The 21286-nt window shown below is 37.9% G+C and overlaps 1 protein-coding gene across 1 annotated transcript in view; it reads left to right on the top strand.

Moving 5' to 3' along the window:
- The window catches only part of ALMS1 (ALMS1 centrosome and basal body associated protein), a gene marked incomplete at both ends in the record, with an annotated part of 241255 nt that overhangs the window by 16835 nt on the left and 203134 nt on the right, over window positions 1–21286 (top strand). Inside the window, one exon of the mRNA XM_079720378.1 lies at window positions 18461–18656. Coding sequence (XP_079576504.1) covers window positions 18461–18656 — 196 coding nt within the window. The remainder of the gene's footprint in view (window positions 1–18460; window positions 18657–21286) is intronic.

The following is a 21286-nucleotide window of genomic DNA, read 5'->3' as shown; positions in this document are numbered from 1 at the left end:
CTGATTTCCATTTGCATGGAATATGTTTTTCCATCCCCTCACTTTCAGTCTGTATGTGTCTCTAGGTCTGAAGTGGGTCTCTTGTAGCCAGCATATATACGGGTCTTGTTTTTGTATCCATTCAGCCAGTCTGTCTTTTGGTGGGAACATTTAATCCATTTACATTTAAGGTAATTATCGATATGTATGTTCCTATTCTCAATTAGTTAATTGTTTTGGGTTTGTTATTGTAGGTCTTTTCCTTCTCTTGTGTTTCTTGCCTAGTGAAGTTCCTTTAGCATTTGTTGTAAAGCTGGTTTGGTGGTGCTGAACTCTCTCAGCTTTTGCTTGTCTGTAAAGGTTTTAATTTCTCCATCAAATCTGAATGAGATCCTTGCTGGGTAGAGTCATCTTGGTTGTAGGTTTTTCTACCTCATCACCTTAAATATGTCCTGCCACTCCCTTCTGGCTTGCAGAGTTTCTGCTGAAAGATCAGGTGTTAACCTTATGCGGATTCCTTTGTGTGTTATTTGTTGCATTTCCCTTGCTGCTTTTAATATGTTTACTTTGTATTTATTTTTTAATAGTTTGATTAATATGTGTTTTGGTGTGTTTCTCCTTGGATTTATCCTGTATGGGACTCTCTGTGCTTCCTGGACTTGATTAACTATTTCCTTTCCCATATTAGGGAAGTTTTCAACTATAATCTCTTCAAATATTTTCTCAGTCCCTTCCTTTTTCTCTTCTTCTGGGACCCCTATAATTTGAATGTTGGTGCGTTTAATGTTGTTCCAGACGTCTCTGAGACTGTCCTCAGTTCTTTTCATTCTTTTTTCTTTAATCTGCTCTGTAGTAGTTATTCCCACTAGTTTATCTTCCAGGTCACTTATCCGTTCTTCTGCCTCAGTTATTCTGCTATTGATCCCTTCTAGAGTATTTTTAATTTCATTTATTGTGTTGTTCATCGTTGCTTGTTTCATCTTTAGTTCTTCTAGGTCCTTGTTAAATGTTTCTTGCATTTTCTCTATTCTATTTCCAAGTGTTTGTATCATCTTTACTATCATTATTCTGAATTCATTTTCAGGTAGACTGCCTATTTCCTCTTCATTTGTTAGGTCTGGTGGGTTTATACCGTGCTCCTTCATCTGCTGTGTGTTTTTCTGTCTTCTCATTTTGCTTATCTTACTGTGTATGGGGTCTCCTTTTCGCAGGCTGCATGTTCGTAGTTCCCATTGTTTTTGGTGTCTGTCCCCAGTGGCTAAAGTTGGTTCAGTGGGTTGTGTAGGCCTCCTGGTGGAGGGGACCTAGTGCCTGTGTTCTGGTGGATGAGGCTGGATCTTGTCTTCCTGGTGGGCAGGTCCACGTCTGGTGGTGTGTTTTGGGGTGTCTGTTGCCTTACTATGATTTTAGGCAGCCTCTCTGCTAATGGGTGGGGTTGTGTTCCTGTCTTGCTAGTTGTTTGGCGTAGGGTGTCCAGCACTGTAGCTTGCTGGTCGTTGAGTGAAGCTGGGTGTTGGTGTTGAGCTTGAGATCTCTGGGAGATTTTCGCCATTTGCTATTACGTGGAGCTGGGAGGTCTCTTGTGGACCAGTGTCCTGAAGTTGGCTCTCCCACCTCAGAGGCACAGCACTGACTCCTGGCTGCAGCACCAAGAGCCTTTCATCCACACAGCTCAGAATAAAAGGGAGAAAAAGAAGAAAGGAAGGGAAGGGGAGGGGAGGGAAGGGAAGGAAGGAAAGAAAGTAAGAGGAGAAAATAAAATAAAGTAAGATAAAATAAAATAAAGTTCTTAAAATGAAAAATAATTATTAAGAAAAAAGTTTTTAAAAGTAAATTAAAAAAAAAACAACGGACGGACAGAACCCTAGGACAAATGGTGAAAACAAAGCTATAGAGACAAAATCTCACACAGAAGCATACACGTACACACTCACAAAAAGAGGAAAAGGGGAAAAAATAATCTATCTTGCTCCCAAAGTCCACCTCCTCAATTGGGATGATTCGTTGTGTATTCAGGTATTCCACAGACGCAGGGTACATCAAGTTGATTGTGGAGCTTTAATCCGCTGCTTCTGAGGCTGCTGGAAGAAATTTCCCTTTCTCTTCTTTGTTGGCACAGCTCCCGGGGTTCAGCTTTGGATTTGGACCCGCCTCTGCGTGTAGGTCGACTGAGGGCGTCTGTTCTTCACTCATACAGGACGGGGTTAAAGGAGCTGCTGATTTGGGGGCTCTGGCTCACTCAGGCCATGGGGAGGGAGGGGTACGGAGTGCGGAGCGTGACGTTGCACCAGCCTGAGGCACACCATGCGTTCTCCCGGGGAAGTTGTCCCTGGATCCTGGGACCCTGGCGGTGGCGGGCTGCACAGGCTCCCGGGAGGGGAGGTATTTATAGTGACCTGTGCACGCACACAGGCTTCTTGGTGGCTGCAGCAGCAGCCTTAACGTCTCATGCCCGTCCCTGGGGTCGGCGCTGATAGCCGTGGCTCGCGCAGGTCTCTGGAGCTCCTTTAAGCAACGCTGTTAATCCCCACTCCTCGTGCACCAGGAAACAAAGAGGCAAGAAAAAGTCTCTTGTCTCTTCGGCAGCTCCAGACTTCTCTTGGACTCCCTCCTGGCTAGCCGTGGTGCACTAACCCCTTCAGGCTATGTTCCCGCCGCCAACCTCAGTCCTCTCCTGCATCGACCTAAGTCCGAGCCTCAGCTCCCAGCCCCGCGCCCGTCCCGGCGGTGAGCAGACAAGCCTCTCGGGCTGGTGAGTGCTGGTCGGCACCGATCCTCTGTGCGGGAATCTGTCCGCTTTGCCCTCCGCACCCCTGTGGTTGTGCTCTCCTCCATGGCTCTGAAGCTTGCACCTCTGCCACCCGCGGTCTCCGCCCGTGAAGGGGCTTCCTAGTGTGTGGAAACCTTTCCTCCTTCACAACTCCCTCTCACTGGTGCAGGTCCCGTCCCTATTCTTTTGTCTCTGTTTTTTCTTTTTTCTTTTGCCCTACCCAGGTACGTGGGGGAGTTTCTTGCCTCTTGGGAGGTCTGAGGTCTTATGCCAGCGTTCAGTGGGTGTTCTATAGGAGCAGTTCCATGTGTAGATGTATTTCTGATGTATCTGTGGGGAGGAAGGTGATCTCCACGTCCTACTCTTCCGCCATCTTCTCCAGAATCCTCTCGTAGTTTTGCATCACATTTTGTTTATCACTTTATCAGTTAATAAGACACTTGGATTGTTTCTGCCTATTGGCTATTGTGAGTAGTGCTGCTGTGAACATGGGTTTGTAAATATCTCTTTGAGACAGTGCCTTCAGTTCTTTTGGATATATACTCAGAAGTGGGATTGCCAGATCATGTCGTAGTTCTATTTTTAATTTTCTGAGGAACCTCCCTCCTGTTTTCCACAGTGGTTGCACCATTTTATATTCCCACCAACACGACACAAGGGTCCCAGTTTCTCCTCATCTTCGCCAACATTTGGTATTTTCTCTCTCTCTCTTTTTTTTGTTTTTGATAGCAGCCATCCTGATAAGTGTGAGGTGATGTCTCATTGTAGGTTTTTAAAAATTGTTTTTACAGTAGTTCATTGTTGGTTATCTATTTTATTAATTTATTTTTAAAATATTTATTTATTTATTTGGCTGCACTGGGTATTAGTTGTGACCTGTGGGATCTTTTAGTTGTGGCTTGCGAACTCTTAGTTGCAGCATGTGGGATTTAGTTCCCTGACCAGGGATCGAACCTGGGCCCCCTGCATTGGGAGCACAGTCTTAACCACTAGACCACCAGGGAAGTCCCTCATTGTAGTTCTGATTTGTATTTTTCTAATGATTAGCGATGTTGAGCATCTTTTCAAGTGCTTATTGGCCATTTGTATTATGTTTGGAGAAATGGCTCTGCAAGTTCTTTGCCCATTTGATAATTGGTTAATTGGGTGTTTTGTTTTGTTTTTGTTTTTGAGTTTGAGTTCTTTATATATTACGGATATTAATCCCATATCAGATATGTGATTTGCAAATATTTTCCCCCATTCTGTGGGTGGCCTCTTTACTCTGTTTTTTTTTTTTTAATTGGGGTGTAGTTGCTTTACAATGTTGTGTTAGTTTCTTCTGTACAGTGAAGTGAATCAGCTATATGTATACATATATCCCCACTTTTTTGGATTTCCTTCCCAGTTAGGTCACCACAGAGCATTGAATAGAGTTCCCTGTGGTATACAGCAGGTTTCCTTTTTACTTTGTTGATGGTGTCTTCTGATATACAGAATTTAAAAATTTTCATGAAGTCCAGTTTGTCTGTTGTTTCTTTTGTTGCTTGTGCCTTTGGTATCATATCCAGGAAATCATTGCCAAATCTACTGTTGTGCAACTTTTGCTCTGAGTTTTCTTCTAAGAGTTTTATAGTTTTAGGTCTTAACATTTAAGTCTTTGGTCCATTTAGAGTTGAGTTTTATGTATGTTGCTAGGTGAGAGTGTAACTTCATTCTTTTGCATGTGGATATCCAGTTTTTTGAGCAACAGTCGTTGAAAAGACTATCCTTTTCCCATTGAATGGTCTTGATACCTTTGCTGAAAATCATTTGACCATGTATGTGAGAGTTTATTCCTGGGTCTCTTTGCTCTAGCTGGGACTTCCAATAATGCGTTGAATAGACGTGGCAAGAGTGGTCATTCTTGCCTTGTTCCTGGTCTTAGAGGAAAAGCTTTCAGTTTTACACTGTTGAGTGTGGTGTGAGTTAGTTGTGGGCCCTCATAAATGGCCTTTATTATATTGATTAGTTTCCTTCCATTCCTGATTTGTTGAGTGCTTTTTCATGAAAGGGTGTTGAGGATTGTCAACTGCTTTTTCTGTATCAGTCAAGATGATCATGTGGTTTTGTCCTTCATTCTGTTAATGTGAAGTATTATATTGGTTGATTTTTTTGTGTGTGTGTGTGGTATGCGGGCCTCTCACTGCTGTGGCCTCTCCCGTTGCAGAGCACAGGCTCCAGACGCACAGGCTCAGCGGCCATGGCTCACGGGCCCAGCTGCTCCGCGGCACGTGGGATCCTCCCGGACCGGGGCATGAACCCATGTCCCGTGCATCGGCAGGCGGACTCGCAACCACTGCGCCACCAGGGAAGCCCATATTGGTTGATTTTTATGTGTTGAATCATCCTTACATTCCATGGTTAATTCCCACTTGATCATGGTGTGTACATACTTCTTTTAATGTGTTGTGAATTCTGTGTGCTAGTATTTTGTTGAGGATGATTGAAGCCACCTGGTCCTTGGCTTTTCTCTTTTGGCAGGTTTTTGATTACTGATTGAATCTCCTTGGTAGTTATATGTTTGTTCAGATTTTCTATTTTTTCATGATTCAGTCTTGGTAGGTTGTATCTTTCTAGAGATTTATGTATGTCTTCTTGGCTATCCAATTTGTTGGTATACAGTTGTTCATAGTATTCTCTTATAATCCTTATTTCTGTGGCATTGGTTGTAATATTCCCTCTTTCATTTCTGATTTTATTATTTGAGTCTTCTTGTTTTCCTTAGTCAGTCTGGCTAAGAGGTTGTCAATTTTGTTGATCTTCTGAAAAAAACACTTTTAGTTTCATGAGTTTTTTTTTCCTGTTGACTATTTCATTTATCTGTGCTCTAATCTTTATTACTTCCTTCTGTCTGCTTTAGGTTTAGTTCTTCTTTTAGTTCCTTGAGGTACAAGTTAGATTGTTTACTTGAGATCTTGCCTTTTTTTAATATATGCATTTACGGCTATAAACTTCCTTCTTAGTACTTCTTTCGCTGTGTCCATAAGTTTTTTGGCATTTTGCGTTTTCATTTGTGTCCAGGTATTTTCTAATTTCCTTTGTGACTTCTTGTTTGACCCATTGGTTTTGTAAGAGTGTAGTGTTTAATTTCCACATATTGTAAAATTTCCAGTTTTTCTTGTGCTATTTGTTTCTAGTTTCATTCCATTGTGATTGGAAAAGATACTGTGTATTATGATTTCAGTCTTCTTGAATTTATTAAGACTTGCTTTGTGGCTAGACGTGTGTTCTGTCCTGTGGAATGTTGCATGTGTACTTGAGAAAATGTGTTCTGCTGTTGTTGGGTGGAGTGTTCTGTATATATGTTATGTCTGATTGGTCTACAGTGCTGTTCAATTTCTATATTTCCTTATTCTTCTGTATGGTTGTTCTGTTCATTATTGAAAGTGGGTGTTGAAGCCTCTTAATGTTATTATGTTGTTGTGTATTTCTCCCTTCAATTCTTTCAACATCTGCCTCATTAATTTAGGAGCTCTGAGGTTTGGTGCATAAATACTTATAAATCTTCTTGGTGAATTGACCCCCTTTTTTTTTTAATGTTATTTTCCATTTGCTTTATTTGAATTAGTATCCAAAGATCTACCATACATTGCATTTTATTTTATTTTTATTTATTTATTTATTTATTTTGCGGTACGTGGGCCTCTCACTGTTGTGGCCTCTCCCGTTGCGGAGCACAGGCTCCAGATGTGTAGGCTCAGCGGCCGTGGCTCACGGGCCCAGCCGCTCCACAGCATGTGGGATCTTCCCGGACCGGGGCACGAACCTGTGTCCCCTGCATCAGCAGGCGGATTCTCAACCACTGTGCCACCAGGGAAGCCCTGACCCCTTTTTTAAAAAATAAAATTTATTTATTTATGGCTGCATTGGGTCCTCGGTGCTTTGTGTGGGTTTTCTCTAGTTGCGCGCTTCTCATTGCAGTTGCTTCTATTGTTGCAGAGTACGGGCTCTAAGTGCGTGGGCTTCAGTAGTTGTGGTATGCGGGCTTCAGTAGTTGTGGCTCGTAGGCTCTAGAGCGCAGGCTCAGTAGTTGTGGCTCATGGGCTTAGTTGCTCCGCGGCATGTGGGATCTTCCTGGACCAGGGCTCAAACCTGTGTCCCCTGCATTGGCAGGCGGATTCTTAACCAGTGCCCAGCCGGGGAAGCCCTGAATTGACCCTTTTATCATTGTATGATGTACTTCTTTGTCTCTTGTAACGGTTTTTGACTTAAAGTCTATTTTGTCTGAAATTAATATAGCCACTCGTGTGCTCTTTTGGTTACTATTTGCATGAAATCTCTTTTTTCATCCTTTTACTTGGAATCAATATGTATCCTTATATCTAAAATGTTTTTTTGATAGACAACATGTAGTTGGAAGACCACTAAAGACCACTATTTTTAAAAAAATATTTATTTATTTATTTTGGCTGCACTGGGTCTTAGTTGTGGCACACAGGATTTTCGTTGTGGCACGTGGGATCTTTAGTTGTGGCATGCATGCAGGATCTATATCCCTGACCAGGGATCGAACCCGGGCCCCCTGCATTGGGAGCGCAGAGTCTTAGCCACTGGACCACCAGGGAAGACCCAGACTGCTAACTTTTAATATTAAAAAATGACTCAGGGAAAGACTCTGAAACTGTTTATTTATACCAAAAGACATTTAATCTCAGATCAGAGAGTTGCTGATGACACCTGCTTAGTTTTGAAGCATTCATCTTAAGAATTCTCTTTCAAGTATTTGGGTTATACCACTATCCAGAGGCAACTGGGAAAACTGATCAAACATATGGGAGTTATTAGAAATTAATTTCCTTAATGAAGTCTATAAACCATCAAGTAGGTAATAACAGTAAGTTCAGGGAAATGTATTTTTTAATAAGAACTTGGGGTTTTTTTTTTAGCTGATAAAAGTGAGAGTGTTCTTTTTTCTCACACGTTGGGTTAGTTGTCAAAGTGCTGGTTTCTTAATATTGTATCATTAGTGTTCTACAAATATCCTAATGAATCAAACTCTCTTTTTGTAAGCTAATGTGAATCAGCAATTTTCAAAGGCAACACCCTGTGCTCTACACCCAGTATTATTTAGTTGCAGTGAATAGCCATTTTTTAACATTCATTTTGGCATTCTTTCCTCAAGGTCTCAAAGAAGACTAACTGTGCCAAAACACTGGCTGTATTGTTATTTATTTAGGGATTTCAAATTGCCGAAATGAATTTGCAAAATGCCTTTCTTTGCTTTTTATTCTTTATCCCTTAAAAAATGCCATTGAAGCAAGGTGGGTGTGCCCCATGGTGTTCTGCCTTTTGAGAAAAACCTCTTGGAAGAGTTGATACCATAGAAATCTCTTTAGTTGAATAGATTTTAAGTTAAGCTTGCCTTTCTATGGTCAAAAGCACATTGTTGTAAGCGCTCTGTAAAAATGTTTTGTTAGTGTAGTAACTTTTAATTCTGGGGGAAAAAAATCTTATGACCTTGGGTTTCCTTCAGAGGCTCTTTCACATTTGTGGTTGTGTTAGCATTCACCTTTTCTTGACTCATAACTGTCTGTTTTACTTTTAATAACCTCTTCTTTTTTTATGGACATTGTGTCTTTTTAAAAAGTCTCTTTAAGGGTCTGAGATATTCTCATTTTAAAGTCTTCTGAAAGTATAGTTTGTAATCTCATTTTTAGCAGGAGTGTTATTTTGTTTTGTCTTTTGGTGTATCCTTCTCTACCTGGTGTTTTTTTTTTTTTTGGTTGTCTCTGCCTTGCCCCTTGTGGCTCCTTCTTTATAAGGAAGGTTTATATTGGAAGCTTTGGGTTCTTACTCTCCAGGAATATTGGGGAAAATCTCAATAACCAGTCCCTGAACCAGCAGGTGACTTGACTGAGGTCACTTTTGTTTGATTACCTCTGATCATTGCCATGTGCATTGCTTCAGCCTTGAGCAGTAGTCACAGCTTTTATTGCCTTCTTTCACAGATGGGAGAGCCCTGCTTCAACTCCTGATTTCACAAAATGAGCCTAACTTTGTCCCCACTTTCCATGCTATAAGATGATTTTAGTTCCTATTATTAGAGTTAATTTCTTAGGTGTCTCAAATAGTAAGATTGTAAAATAGATAACTTGCTTGTTTCTGCTTGCTTCTTTTACTGCTACAAATATAGGAGATTAAAGAACTGCTGTGGTTTGTTGGAATATGTTGAGTCCTTACTGGATAACCTTAAATCCCTGTTTCCTTATTTTTAAGTGAAGATAATTTGGTCAGTGGTTGTGAAGCCCAAATGTTACTATATTTGTGAAAGTGCTTTATAAACAGAGAAACATAATCTGAATGTTAGACTTTATTATTGTTTAGTCATAAGGATTGTGTTATTATTCTATTTAAATCTTTTGATTTTCAGGTTATTCCATTGACCTGTCATGTATGGCAACAGCCATTATATCAAAACAATAGTGGAACAGAGATTTCTGATACTAATGTGGTCTCTTTGGAAAAAACAGCTCAGTGGTGTTCTGGGGATGATCACGTATGTCTTGTATAACTGGCAAACTATCTTTTGGTAAGCAGCATGAGAAATTCTGATTTAGCTACGAAGAATGGAAAGAGGTGAATTACTTTAATATTCCATTTTTCTAGCAGATCTTTGGCAGCCTTAATTATGTAGAACAGCAGTTTACATTTTTTTTTTGGTCTCAGGACTCCTTCACATTCTTCAAAAGTATTTTAAAGAGCTTTTGTTTATAAGGGTTATCTGTATCAATATTTAGCTTACAAAAATATTAAAACATTTAAAAAATATTTATTTAGAAATAACAAACCCATTACATATTAACATAAAAATATGTTTTTAAATGAAAAATGGCTCTTTTCCAAAACAAAAAAAAATTAGTTAAACGGGTGGCATTGTTTTACAGTTTTGCATATCTCTTTAATGTCAGGCTTACTAGAAGACAGTTGGTGTATTAGGCAGGGTTCTCCAGAAAAATAGAACCAGGGCTTCCCTGGTGGCGCAGTGGTTGCGAGTCCGCCTGCCGATGCAGGGGATGTGGGTTCGTGCCCCGGTCTGGGAAGATCCCACATGCCGCGGAGCGGCTGGGCCCGTGAGCCATGGCCGCTGAGCCTGCGCATCCGGAGCCTGTGCTCCGCAACGGGAGAGGCCACAGCAGTGAGAAGCCCGCGTACCGCAAAAAAAAAAAAAAAAAAAAAAAAAAAAAAAAAAAAAAGAAAAATAGAACCAATAGGAAACATATACGTACGTAAATAGGTATATACAAAAATATATATATATATATATATATATAATATATGTAAAATAAGGAATTGGTTCATGTGATTATGGAGGCTGAGAATTCCCAATATCTGTAACCTGAGGATCCAGGAGAGCTGATAGTATAGTTCCAGTTTGAATCGGAAGGCCCGAGAACCAGGAGCTGACTGATGGTGTATGTTCTAGCCCAAGTCTAGAGGTCTGATGACCAGGTGAGCTGATGGTGTAAGTTCCATTCCAGGTCCAAGTCCGAAGCAGAAGACTGATGTCCCAGCTTGAAGACCATCAGGCAGAGAGAGCGAATTATCTTTTGCTCCGCCTTTTATTCTATTCAGGCCTTTAATGGGTTGGATGAGGCCTGCCCACCTTAAGAAGGGCAGTCTCCTTTACTAAGTCTGTGGATCAGATGTTAATCTCATCCAGACACACCCTCACAGACACACCCAGATGTTTAACCAAATATCTGGGCACCCTGTGGCACAGCCAAGTTGACACATAAAGTTAACCATCATAACTGAATTCTCAGATCTGCTTCTGCATTTAGTCTATTGGGATATATTGTTTTGGTTGAATTATGTGAAGAAAATCTGACCTTACATAGATATGTAGTTAGAAAAGGGAGGCTCACTTAACTTCCCTGAAAGGGTGTCAGTGACCCCCAGGGATCTTTGGACCACACTTTGGGAACCACTGATCTAGAACATAGTAATAAACTTAGAAGAAATGGAAAAAATTGTGAGCAGATAGGAAAAAGCCTCATATATGTTTGTTGGAGAAAAAAATGCATCCTTACTCATAATGATTAAATATTTAAGGTTGATTATCTAATAACTTGGGTATCAGATTTCTTCTAGTACCTTCAATTTCCCCTAAATTGCATTTATTATCCATTAAATGCAAGGTATGGAGGAAGGAGATTTACTGTCGCCAAGTGAAAAGGGTTAAGAGAAACCCTGACCAGAAAAAGCACGGTACTCTGTGATCATTAAATGGAAGGGGGATTGTTATGGGTTGAATTGTGTCCCCCAAAATGATGTGTTGAAGTCTCAATCTGCAGTACCTCAGAATGTGGCCTTATTTGGAAATATAGTGATGGCAGATAGAACTATTTAAGTTAAGAAGAGATCATACTGGATTTAGGGTGGGCCCTTAATCTAATAAGACTGGTGTCCTTGTAAGAGAGAGACACACACGAAGAGGTCTGCCATGTGAAGACAGAGGCAGAGATGGAGTTATGCTGCCATAAACCAAGAAATGCCTGGGGCTGCGAGAAGGAGGAAGAGGTAAGAAGGATCCTCCCCTAGAGGCTTTGGATGGAGCATGGCCCTGCCAACACCTTGATTCCAGAACTGTGAGAGAATAAATTTCTGTTGTTTTAAGCCCTCCACTTTGTGTAAGTTCATTATGGCAGCTTTAGGAAATGAATACAGAGGTATATTCCTAAATAGTTTAATATTCTCTGAGGGCATGTTTATGGTAGAGCACAGTCCAAAAATGGATATCTTGCCTTTTTTTGGTCCTTGTTTTATAAAATATAAACCATGATTAGATCCTGTAGCTCTTCATTTCTGCCTTTATGCCTGGGTTCCTCAGAAGAACTGGAGGATTATACCACTTCCTAATTCTCTCCCCTCTTTTCTCCTTCTGGTTATTCTGCTCATTCATCCTTGTCGCTGTCATCCAAGTTAACTTTTTTTATTCATTGAAAACTATAGCCCTTGCTACACTGTCTTCTTTCAGTTTCTTTCACTTCAGCTTACATTACCCATCCAGTGTCTGAAACTCTTGGATCTTTGATCTAATGTGCAGAGATTTTTTTTCCTCCACTCCTCCCAACCTTCTCCTATCCCTACTTACCCTGTGGTCACAGTCTAGACCTTATCAGCTCCAGCAACTTGAGTACAAATGTTTCATCCTTTCTTCCCTCCAGCTACTGCCGCATTTAGTATTTCTGCTCCCTGTTAAGTGAAATTTTCAAGAGTTTTTGGTCTCTATTTTCTGATACCTTATCCTCATCTTTTAAAAAGTCAGGTTTATTGAGGTATAATTTAAATACAGCAAAATTAACTCTTTTAGGTGTACAGTTTGATGAGCTTTGACAAATATATACAGTTATATAACTACTACACATTTGATTGCCATCACCCTCAAAAAGTTTCCTTGTGCCCCTTTGTAGTCAGTCATCTCCCCCATGCTCAGTCCCTGGCAACCGCTAATCTCATTTCTCTCTATAGTTTTGCTCAGAATTGTAGTGTGTAGATTTTTTAAAAATTAATTAATTAATTAATTTTTGGCTGCATTGGGTCTTTGTTGCTGCATGTGGGCTTTCTCTAGTTGCGGCAAGTGGGGACCACTCTTCTATGTGGTGTGCGGGCTTCTTCTTGCAGTGGCTTCTCTTGTTGCAGAGCACGGGCTCTAGGCGTGCGGGCTTCAGTAGTTGTGGCACGTGGGCTCAGTAGTTGTGGCTCGCGGGCTCTAGAGCGCAGGCTCGGTAGTTGTGGCTCATGGGCTTTGTTGCTCTGTGACATGTGGGATCTTCCCGGACCAGGGCTCAAACCCGTGCCCACTGCAGTGGCAGGCGGATTCTTAACCACTGCACCACCAGGGAAGTCCCATGTGTAGATTTTTGAATCTGGCTTCTTTCACTTGGCACATGGTTTTGAGGTTCATCCATGTTGTTGCATAAATCAGTAGCTCTTTAAAATTAATCTCTGAGTAGTATTCCACTTATGTACAGGTTTTTAGGTAGACAGCTGGTTTCATTTCTCTTGGGTAAATACCTAGGAATGGGATTGCTGGCTGATACGGTAACTGTACGTTTAACATTATAAGAAAGTGCCAAACTGTTTTCCGAAGTGCCTATACCATTTTGCATTCCCCACAATGTATAGGAGTTCTAGTTGCTTTGCATCCTTGCCAGCTCTTGGTATTGTCAGGTTTTTTTTGTTTTTGTTTTAAAATTTTTAGTCATTCTAGGTATGTTGTGGTGTCTCATTGTGGTTTTAATATGCATTTTCCTAATGATAATGTGCATCTTTTTGTGTGCTTATTTGCCATCCATGTTTCTTCTTTAGTGAAGGGGTTGGTTTAAATCTCTTCCCCATTTTTTATGGGTGATTTGTTCCATTTGTTGAGTTCTGAGAGTTCTTTATATATTCTAGATGTAAGTCCTTTATATGTTTTGCAAATATTTTCTCCCAGTCTGTGGTTTTCCTTTGAATTGTCCTATTTTTTTTTTTTTTTTTTGCTGTACGCGGGCCTCTCACTGTTGTGGCCTCTCCCGTTGCGGAGCACAGGCTCCGGATGCACAGGCTCAGCAGCCATGGCTCACGGGCCTAGCCGCTCCGCGGCATGTGGGATCTTCCCAGACCGGGGCACGAAACCGTGTCCCCTGCATCGGCAGGTGGACTCTCAACGACCGCGCCACCAGGGAAGCCCCCCTATTTGTTTTTTGAAGAGTAGAAGTTTTAATTTTGATGAAGTTGAAGTTTATTGATTTTTTTTCTTATGGTTTTTACTTCTTACGTCTAACCTGGTAAATTTTGACCTAATCCTAGATCACAAAGATTTTCTCCTATATTTTTTTTGTAGAACAGGGTTTCTCAGCCTTGGTGCTTTTGATATTTGGGCTAGATAATTCTTTATTTTACAGGACTGACCTGTGTATTGTAAGGTGTTTAGTAGCATCCTTGGCCTCTTCCCACTAGATATCAGTAATACTGCCCCATGTTGGTAAATGTCAGAATGTCTCCAAACATTGCCAAATGTATCGGGGTTGAGGGGAGAGGAGGGTGTCAAAATCTTGCCCAGTTGAGAATGAGTTTTTGAAGTTTTATAGTTTTAAGTTTCACATTTATATCTAAATCTGTTTTGAGTTGGTTTTTGATTACGGTGTGAAGTAGGTGTCCAACTTCATTTTCTTACATATGCATATCTAATTGTTATTCCAACACCATTTGCTGAAAATACTCCCTTTTCCCTTGAAAACTTTGTGTGGGTCTATTTCTGGACTCTCTATTCCATTGATTTATATCCCTATTATCATGCTAATACTGTTCTCTTAATTACTGTACTGTCTTGAAATCAGATAGTGTGAGTTCTCCCACTTCGTTTTTCTTTTTAAAAATGGTTTTGTTTATGCTAGATTCTTTGAACTTCCATATAAATTTTAGAATCAGTTTGTCAATTTCTATTTTAAAAGTCTGCTGGAATTTTGATTAAAATTGCCTTGAGTCTGTAAATCAATTTGAAGGGAATTGACATCTTAACAATATTGAGTTCTCTAATCCATAGACACAACAGTTCTTACAGTTTTATTTAGATTGCTAATTTCTTCATCAGTGTTTTGTTGCCTTCAGTGTACCAAACTTAATACATGTTTGTATTAGACTTACTGAAATGTTAAAAAAAATTTCAATTCCTACTGTTCATCACAATTATATAGGAATACAATTGACTTTCTATATTGACCTTGTATCCTATGACTTTGCTAATCTCATTTAGTATAGTTCTTTTGTAGATTCTTTAGGACTTTTTAATGTATAGACAATCATATCCATTGTATTTTTTTTCCTTTTTCCTTTTTGATATATGTGCCTTATCTACTGGCTAAGATCTGCTTATTCTTCCACTTGATCTTCTTGTGTTCCAAGCTCACTTCTGTGAAAGCAAGTGTCACCAACAAATTTGTGTAGTTGAATACAGTAAGCACTTTTCTGTACTCATCTTAGATGCAATAAATAGCATTTCATATTCTTAACCAATGCTTAACTTCTTAAAATTATTTCCTTTCTTGGCTTCTCTTGGTTTTCTTTCTACTCCTCTGGCTATTCTTCCTCAGTCTCCTTTGCTGCTTTATCGTCCCCTGTTAAACCTTAAAATCAGAGGTTGCAAGCTGTGGACCTGCATATGGCTCAAATGTGGTTTGCAGACAAAAAAAATTGGGGGGCACAGTGTTTTAAAAATTTTTAAACAGAATACTTTAAAGTGTGCATGCAGTGCATAGTTGGCCACAGGTCCCATTACTCTTTAATATCAGGCAGGTTTACTCATTTCTTTTACCTCCCTGTACGTATACACATTTGAGTTTTTAACTTCTGCTCGAAATGTTGGAATGTTTTGGTTCTCATCTAGATCTAGGGCTTTAAATATGCCTGTGTACTTAAAAATCCCAAGTTTGTATCTCCAACCTTTACTTCTCCCTCAAAATTTGTTTGTATTTATTCTGTTGTTTATTTGTCATCCCTCTTCACATCTGTCAAAAAATATTTAGAGATTTGAGGCCCTTTTTATATTGGTTAAAAAGGTATAACACTCAGAAACATAGCAACAAAATAAGCAGAAAGAAAAGAACGGTCAACAGATTTTTTAAAATTTTATTTTATGAGGGGAAATTATAAGAGCATGTTTACATGGAGAGAGGAATGATTTAGTAGAAAGGGAAAATGCATGAAGGAAAATGGGAGAATCACATATAGGAAAGAAATCATTGAAAAAATATGGAATGAGATGGAAAGGTCTTTGATAGGTAGTAAGACTTTTTTTAAATCACAAGATGAAAAGCTGCGTTAGGTAATGGGGTTGTAGATCTTGTGCTAGGAAGATAAGGAAGGTCCACCGCCTGTTCTTCACTTACTGAAGTAGGAAATGAGGTCATCAGTTGAAAAATGAGGAAGGAGGGTTCAGTAGTTCTGAGGAGAGAAAGTATAAAGTAATCATCTTAGCCAATCAACTTACCCGGAAAATAGAGTAGAATTTCCAGGCAGGGCTGAGTGCCCTTGAGGTTTAATGTCATCAGTCCAAAAGAAAACCAGTGTAGGTGTGTGCTTTCTTCAGCAGTGTGCTGCTGCTTAGATTAAGACAAGCAGAAGGTTCAACCACAACTGAGCTTTTGCCAGGCAAATAGGATAGTGGGGGAAAAGAGAAAGAAGAGATGTTTGCAAGGTAGTGATTATAAGGATGATTATGAACTCTCAGAGTGGTAACGAGGGAAATACAGGTAAGAAAGGAATTATGAAAAGTGTAAATATGACAGGATAGTTGTCTTCAGAAGGTTACAAAATTATTGCAGTTGAGGAGCTAGAGTTAAGTGATCTGTGAAGGTCAAAGGACGGGCAGGAGAACACATGGATACGTCTCTCATCAGTAGTGAGGAATAAACTATGGGATGAGGCTCAAACCCTGGTCAAAGGGGCTAAGAGATGAGTTGGGGACCCGAGATTTTGCTATAGTGAGAGTCACAAGATGGCTGGAATTCCCTTGCTTCAAAACCCGTTCATTTGGCCCACTATCCCCTATTGAATAGAGTGCTCTCAAAAGAAAAAAATTAAAATAATCATTCTCGTATTCCTTTTATTTTCAAGTATTAAAAATGTAAAAAGCATGTTTCCAGTAGCAATGTTTGATGTTAAGGATTTGACTGATTTATCTGACATAGATGGGATTGGTATATTTTGGAATGTCAAAGGTCTATAATCCCATAAGCCATAGAAGAGTAGTGTTAATATTTTAGAATATTCACTCCAATATTTTTCTCTATATCTATTTATATAACTGATATTAGATAGTGGATAGTTGTGTATTTTTTTTTTAAACTTACTGTAAGAGCATTTGGTTGGTGAATTTTAAATACTGGAAATAATCATTTAAAGAAAAAAGTCTTGTTGAAATTGTGAAATCTTTCTAAATTGTAGTACAACATATTTTTATGGGTGGGTCATTTGGGAATGAAAAAAATATATATTCTCTTAAAAAAATTTGAGTTGGTTAAGGAAGAAGAGTAATAGACTACAAAATAATGAAAATCAGTACATTATATATCTAAGCATGTTGATTGCCGTCAATATAATGTCTCATCTTTTTATTTAAACAAATAAATGTAAATCAAATGAATTCATTACTTAACAAAAAAATTATGTAAATAATGAAAAACTGCAAGTAGAGGAAACATGGCAAAGAGAAAAACAAATAATTAAGTTAGAAAATAGAATTGTTAAATTCAAGACAAAATATATACATTCCTAGTAAACCCAGTCAAGAAAAAGAAAAAAACCTTAATGAAATAGACTTAATACAAACCTATCAAAGCTTATAGAGTTGGATTAGAACTAGGAAGAAATCAAGAATGTTATAATAGTACCAGCTATCAAAAAGGTTTCTGGATCTAATGGATTCACTGATGAAATCTTTTATATTTTTAAGGAAAATCAAATTTCCTTGTATTAAAAAAATATAGAACAAGGTTAGAAAACAAAAGAAGCATTCTAAAATACTGATTAATCTTATGAGTGAAAATGTAAAAGACTGTGCTAGCAAATATGATTAAGGTCTAATCTACTACTACCAAGTAAGAAATGTGAAGTTGTTGCAATATGAAGAAATTTATTGTTGTATTTTATCAGATGTAATTGGGGAAAAAAAGATGCTATAATGTAGTTTGATCAAATTTAGTGCTCATTCCTAATCAAATTAATTTAAAATGAAAATAAAAGAATAATAGCATGATAGGATGAATATTCTTAATTATTAACTAATACCAAATTTAAAAAGAAAATGTGTTTAAAAACTGCTTACCATTAGTATTTAATTCAACTTTATTTCAACATTGCTACCTAGTGTGGTCTGTGGATTGGTGCCAGGCCATGAATTGCTTGTTACTGTCAAGAGATAAGTACAAGAATTCAGAAGAAGTGTTTAGAAACTTTTATAGCAATTTGATGTTTTTTAGAACTAGAAATCAGGTACTTAGACTTGTGTTTTGTATTTTGGGCTTATATATCTTTTCAATTTCATTTTCCTAGTTATTTTTACTAGTTTTTAAAATTAGTTTATTATTTTTTTTACTTGTTACCTGTTAATTTTTATTAGCATTTTAATAAACTGTCAGTCTGTAATGAATTGGAAGTAGGAAAAACTGATCCTTCCTATAGATACTTTGAGAAACATTTTTCTGAATCATGCCACTAATATAAGAGTAAATATTTGAAAGAGACAAATGAACCACTCACTACGCAAGAACCATATGATGTTTTGCACCGAGAAGTCCGCTAGAAACTAGTATAGCAAGTAAGAATTCAGTAAAGTGGTCACATGTAGAGAATATTGTAGCTTTAGGTTTGGAATCTTTTTTTCAGTTTTATTATTATCAAATTGTAAGATTTCATCATGAAGAACCAAATTTATTGTTTTAATGATGAGAAGTAACTATTAAAGAATAGCAGAAATGCCAGTGATTCAACACGTTAAAAGATGGGTAATAATGGGAAAAGATCAAAAATGTTATTAATATTGTGAAAAACACAGAAAGAACAGCTTTACTTTTTACAAATTTTGATGGGAATGTTGTGAAATAGGAAGCTGTATGCTACGTGAATGGACGTTTTAATCTAAATGTTAATATATATGGTAACTCAGTTAATGATTTAGCATATTTTCCTTCAAAATTATTGTTTTAGAGAACAGAATCTTGGCATTATCTTCCTCAAGAAATGGACTCTTCCCACACCTTGGATACAACCCAGACCAGGTTTAATGTGAGAGAGAAAGGGACTGAAGTGACAGACTTCCCCTCTCTGGAGGAAGGTATATTGACCCAATCAGAAAATCAAGTAAAGGAGTCGAACAGAGATCTCTTATGTTCTCCATTGCTAGGTAATGCCTCTTTATTTTTAACTAGTAGTAATACCTCACATTTGTAAAATACTTATGGGGGACTGCAAATCTTGTGTCTAAATCCTTTCTTGAGCTGAGGAGCTCTGTAGAACTGTACTCAAAAGTAGTAGCTTATTTCTGGTTTTCCACACTGGCCAGCTGGTCTAGTTATATTTAAATGTGTAGTTGCTCCTCATTTTATCTATCCCTGTTGCTCTCAGAAGGCAAAAAGGTGGTAACTTCCTCTAGTGGGTATGCCTCCTTAGTCCTGAATTTGTGGAGTTTTTCTTGGGGTAAACCATATATTATCCTTTGACTACTTCTCTCAGCAGTGGAGGCTCCATTATGTTTAAAAAACAAACAAAAAACATGTTCATGCTTAAGCTCATTAGATTCTTAAAATTAGTTAAGACATATATTATTATCCTAAGTTTTCAGACCCAAACATTGAGATAAAGAGGTTAAATGACTTGTCTGAGGTAGCGCTTCCTGCTTTCCTCTGTTTAATATGGAACTGATTTATTAGCTCTTACAAAAGATGAACTTTAAGTACTTTTCAAATCATCAAGGTAGGAGGTAGAGTTGTATTATCACTACCTTGGATTGTTGCACACATATAAGAATGCTTAGCCAATATGGTAATTTCAATTTTTTCATGCCTAAATCATAATTCAGACAAATATTCTTTGCTTTTTCCTTCCATTTTCTTCAGATTTTTACTTTCAAAAATTGAAGAAAATGCAACAACCACATATTTTACAGTTAACTTTTGTCAAGGGAGTGGGATTCAACCATGGAGTTGTCTTATCAGAGTTTTGTAGAGGAGCAAGAATTAGGAATTAATTCAACAAGTTCCTTTCAAATACAAGCAAATACTATCCAAGTAAAAATACTAGTGCCAATATATTCAGTGATGTAGATCATCAAAGTCAATTTTAGTTTTATATTTTAAGAAAGATGTTAACATTAGAGTTCCCTTGTGGGAGGAGATTACTATGATAGTAGATGAAAGGGAAGACTTTACTATGATCAGGTATTTGAAGGGCTGTCATGCTAAAGAGGAAGCAACGTATTTTTCATTTATTCATCTATTTAACAAATATCTAAGTGCCTATTGTGTGTTGGACGCTAGGGGTATATAGATGAAAGCTCCGTCCTCTTTTGGGAAGACAATACAGTAAAAGGAAAATAATAGTACCATGGGATGAGTTGGATAGTGGTTTAGAGCAGGAGTCTGCAAACTACTAGCCATAGGCTAAGGCCTGATTTTTTGAGCTAGAAAAGGTTTTAGCATTTTTAAAGGATTGTAAAAACAAAAGAAATATATAGGATAGAGATACCATGTGTGATCAACAAAGCCTAAAATATTTACTAGCTGACCTTTTATAGAAAATGTTTGCTAATTCCTAGTCTAAAGGTTAAAATGAGACTACATAGCTTATAGGGAGGCTGTTTTCAACTTGATACAAGAAAGAACTTTCTAATAGAGCCATTTAATACTGGAAAGGCTATATAACAAAAAAAAAGTGAGCATTATGTCATAGCAAAATGTCAAGCAAAGTTCTCTAATAGAATAGTTTCAGCATTGGGTTGGAGATTGTGCTACATGGCTTCTAAAGTATTTTCTAATGTAAAGTTTTATAACTCCAGCTTCTCATTTACTATAGATAAAGTAGAACATTTTAATTATTAGATCAGATCCCAGGATCTGATGGCCAGAGGAAATTTCATCATTGCTTTTTTGTTATGCTTGAATCCAGTCATTGTAGGGTGTATCTCACCAATGGCAAATGTCATGATGATGACTCGTGCCAGAACAGTTAGGTATCTCAAAAAAGAGTGATCCAGGCCATCAGCAGTTGCCCAAATGTGAGGAAATGTGGGGTCTTTGTTAAAAAATCTTCATGATTCTTAGAGGGGTAAAGATTTCTGTTATGAAGGTTTAAGACTGAGTCTGTAGCCAAAGAGGAACCATACCAATTAGTCCTTGGTGGTAAAGGTTATCGTTATCTTTCAGGTTCTTATTTTTAATTAATCCATTCAGTAAATAAATAATTGTATTTTGAGTGCCTACTAAGTGTAGTTGGTACTTTGCTAGGCACTGAGGGTACAGCTGTGAATAATGCAGACACGGAGTTGATAATCTAGGTGGGAAGCAGACAGACCAAAGATTAAAACAAGAGTGTGACAGTTATGATAGGGAAGGTATGCAGTATTATTATAGGCATTCTGAAATCAAGAAAGTATACTGTAGCAACAGTATTACCTTCATATTGAAAGAACAATTCAGTTTTAACAAAACATCACCAATCTATTTAAATTAATATGAAATAGAATGCTGTTAGTTTTTTATAGTTTTGTTTCTATTAATGTTTAATTTTTTGTTTTATAGTTGTAGAAATACTATAAGGAATAAGAAGTTTATACCTAGTTGTACATATTTAAGGACATTATAATAAACCTTATTTAAGGTGGCATTCAGCATTTCAGAAGAATTTTTTTTCCTTTAAATGAGCAGTTCTCAAACTTCTTGTTCACAGGATTTCCTTGACACACTTTAAAATTACTGAGAGCTTTTGTTGATGTGGATTATTGATATTTTCCCATATTAGAAATTATTAAAACTGAGA

This window comes from Hyperoodon ampullatus (genome assembly GCF_949752795.1).
Source record: "Hyperoodon ampullatus genome assembly, chromosome: 15".
NCBI lineage: Eukaryota > Metazoa > Chordata > Mammalia > Artiodactyla > Ziphiidae > Hyperoodon > Hyperoodon ampullatus.
This window is presented reverse-complemented; position numbering and strand designations above follow the sequence as displayed.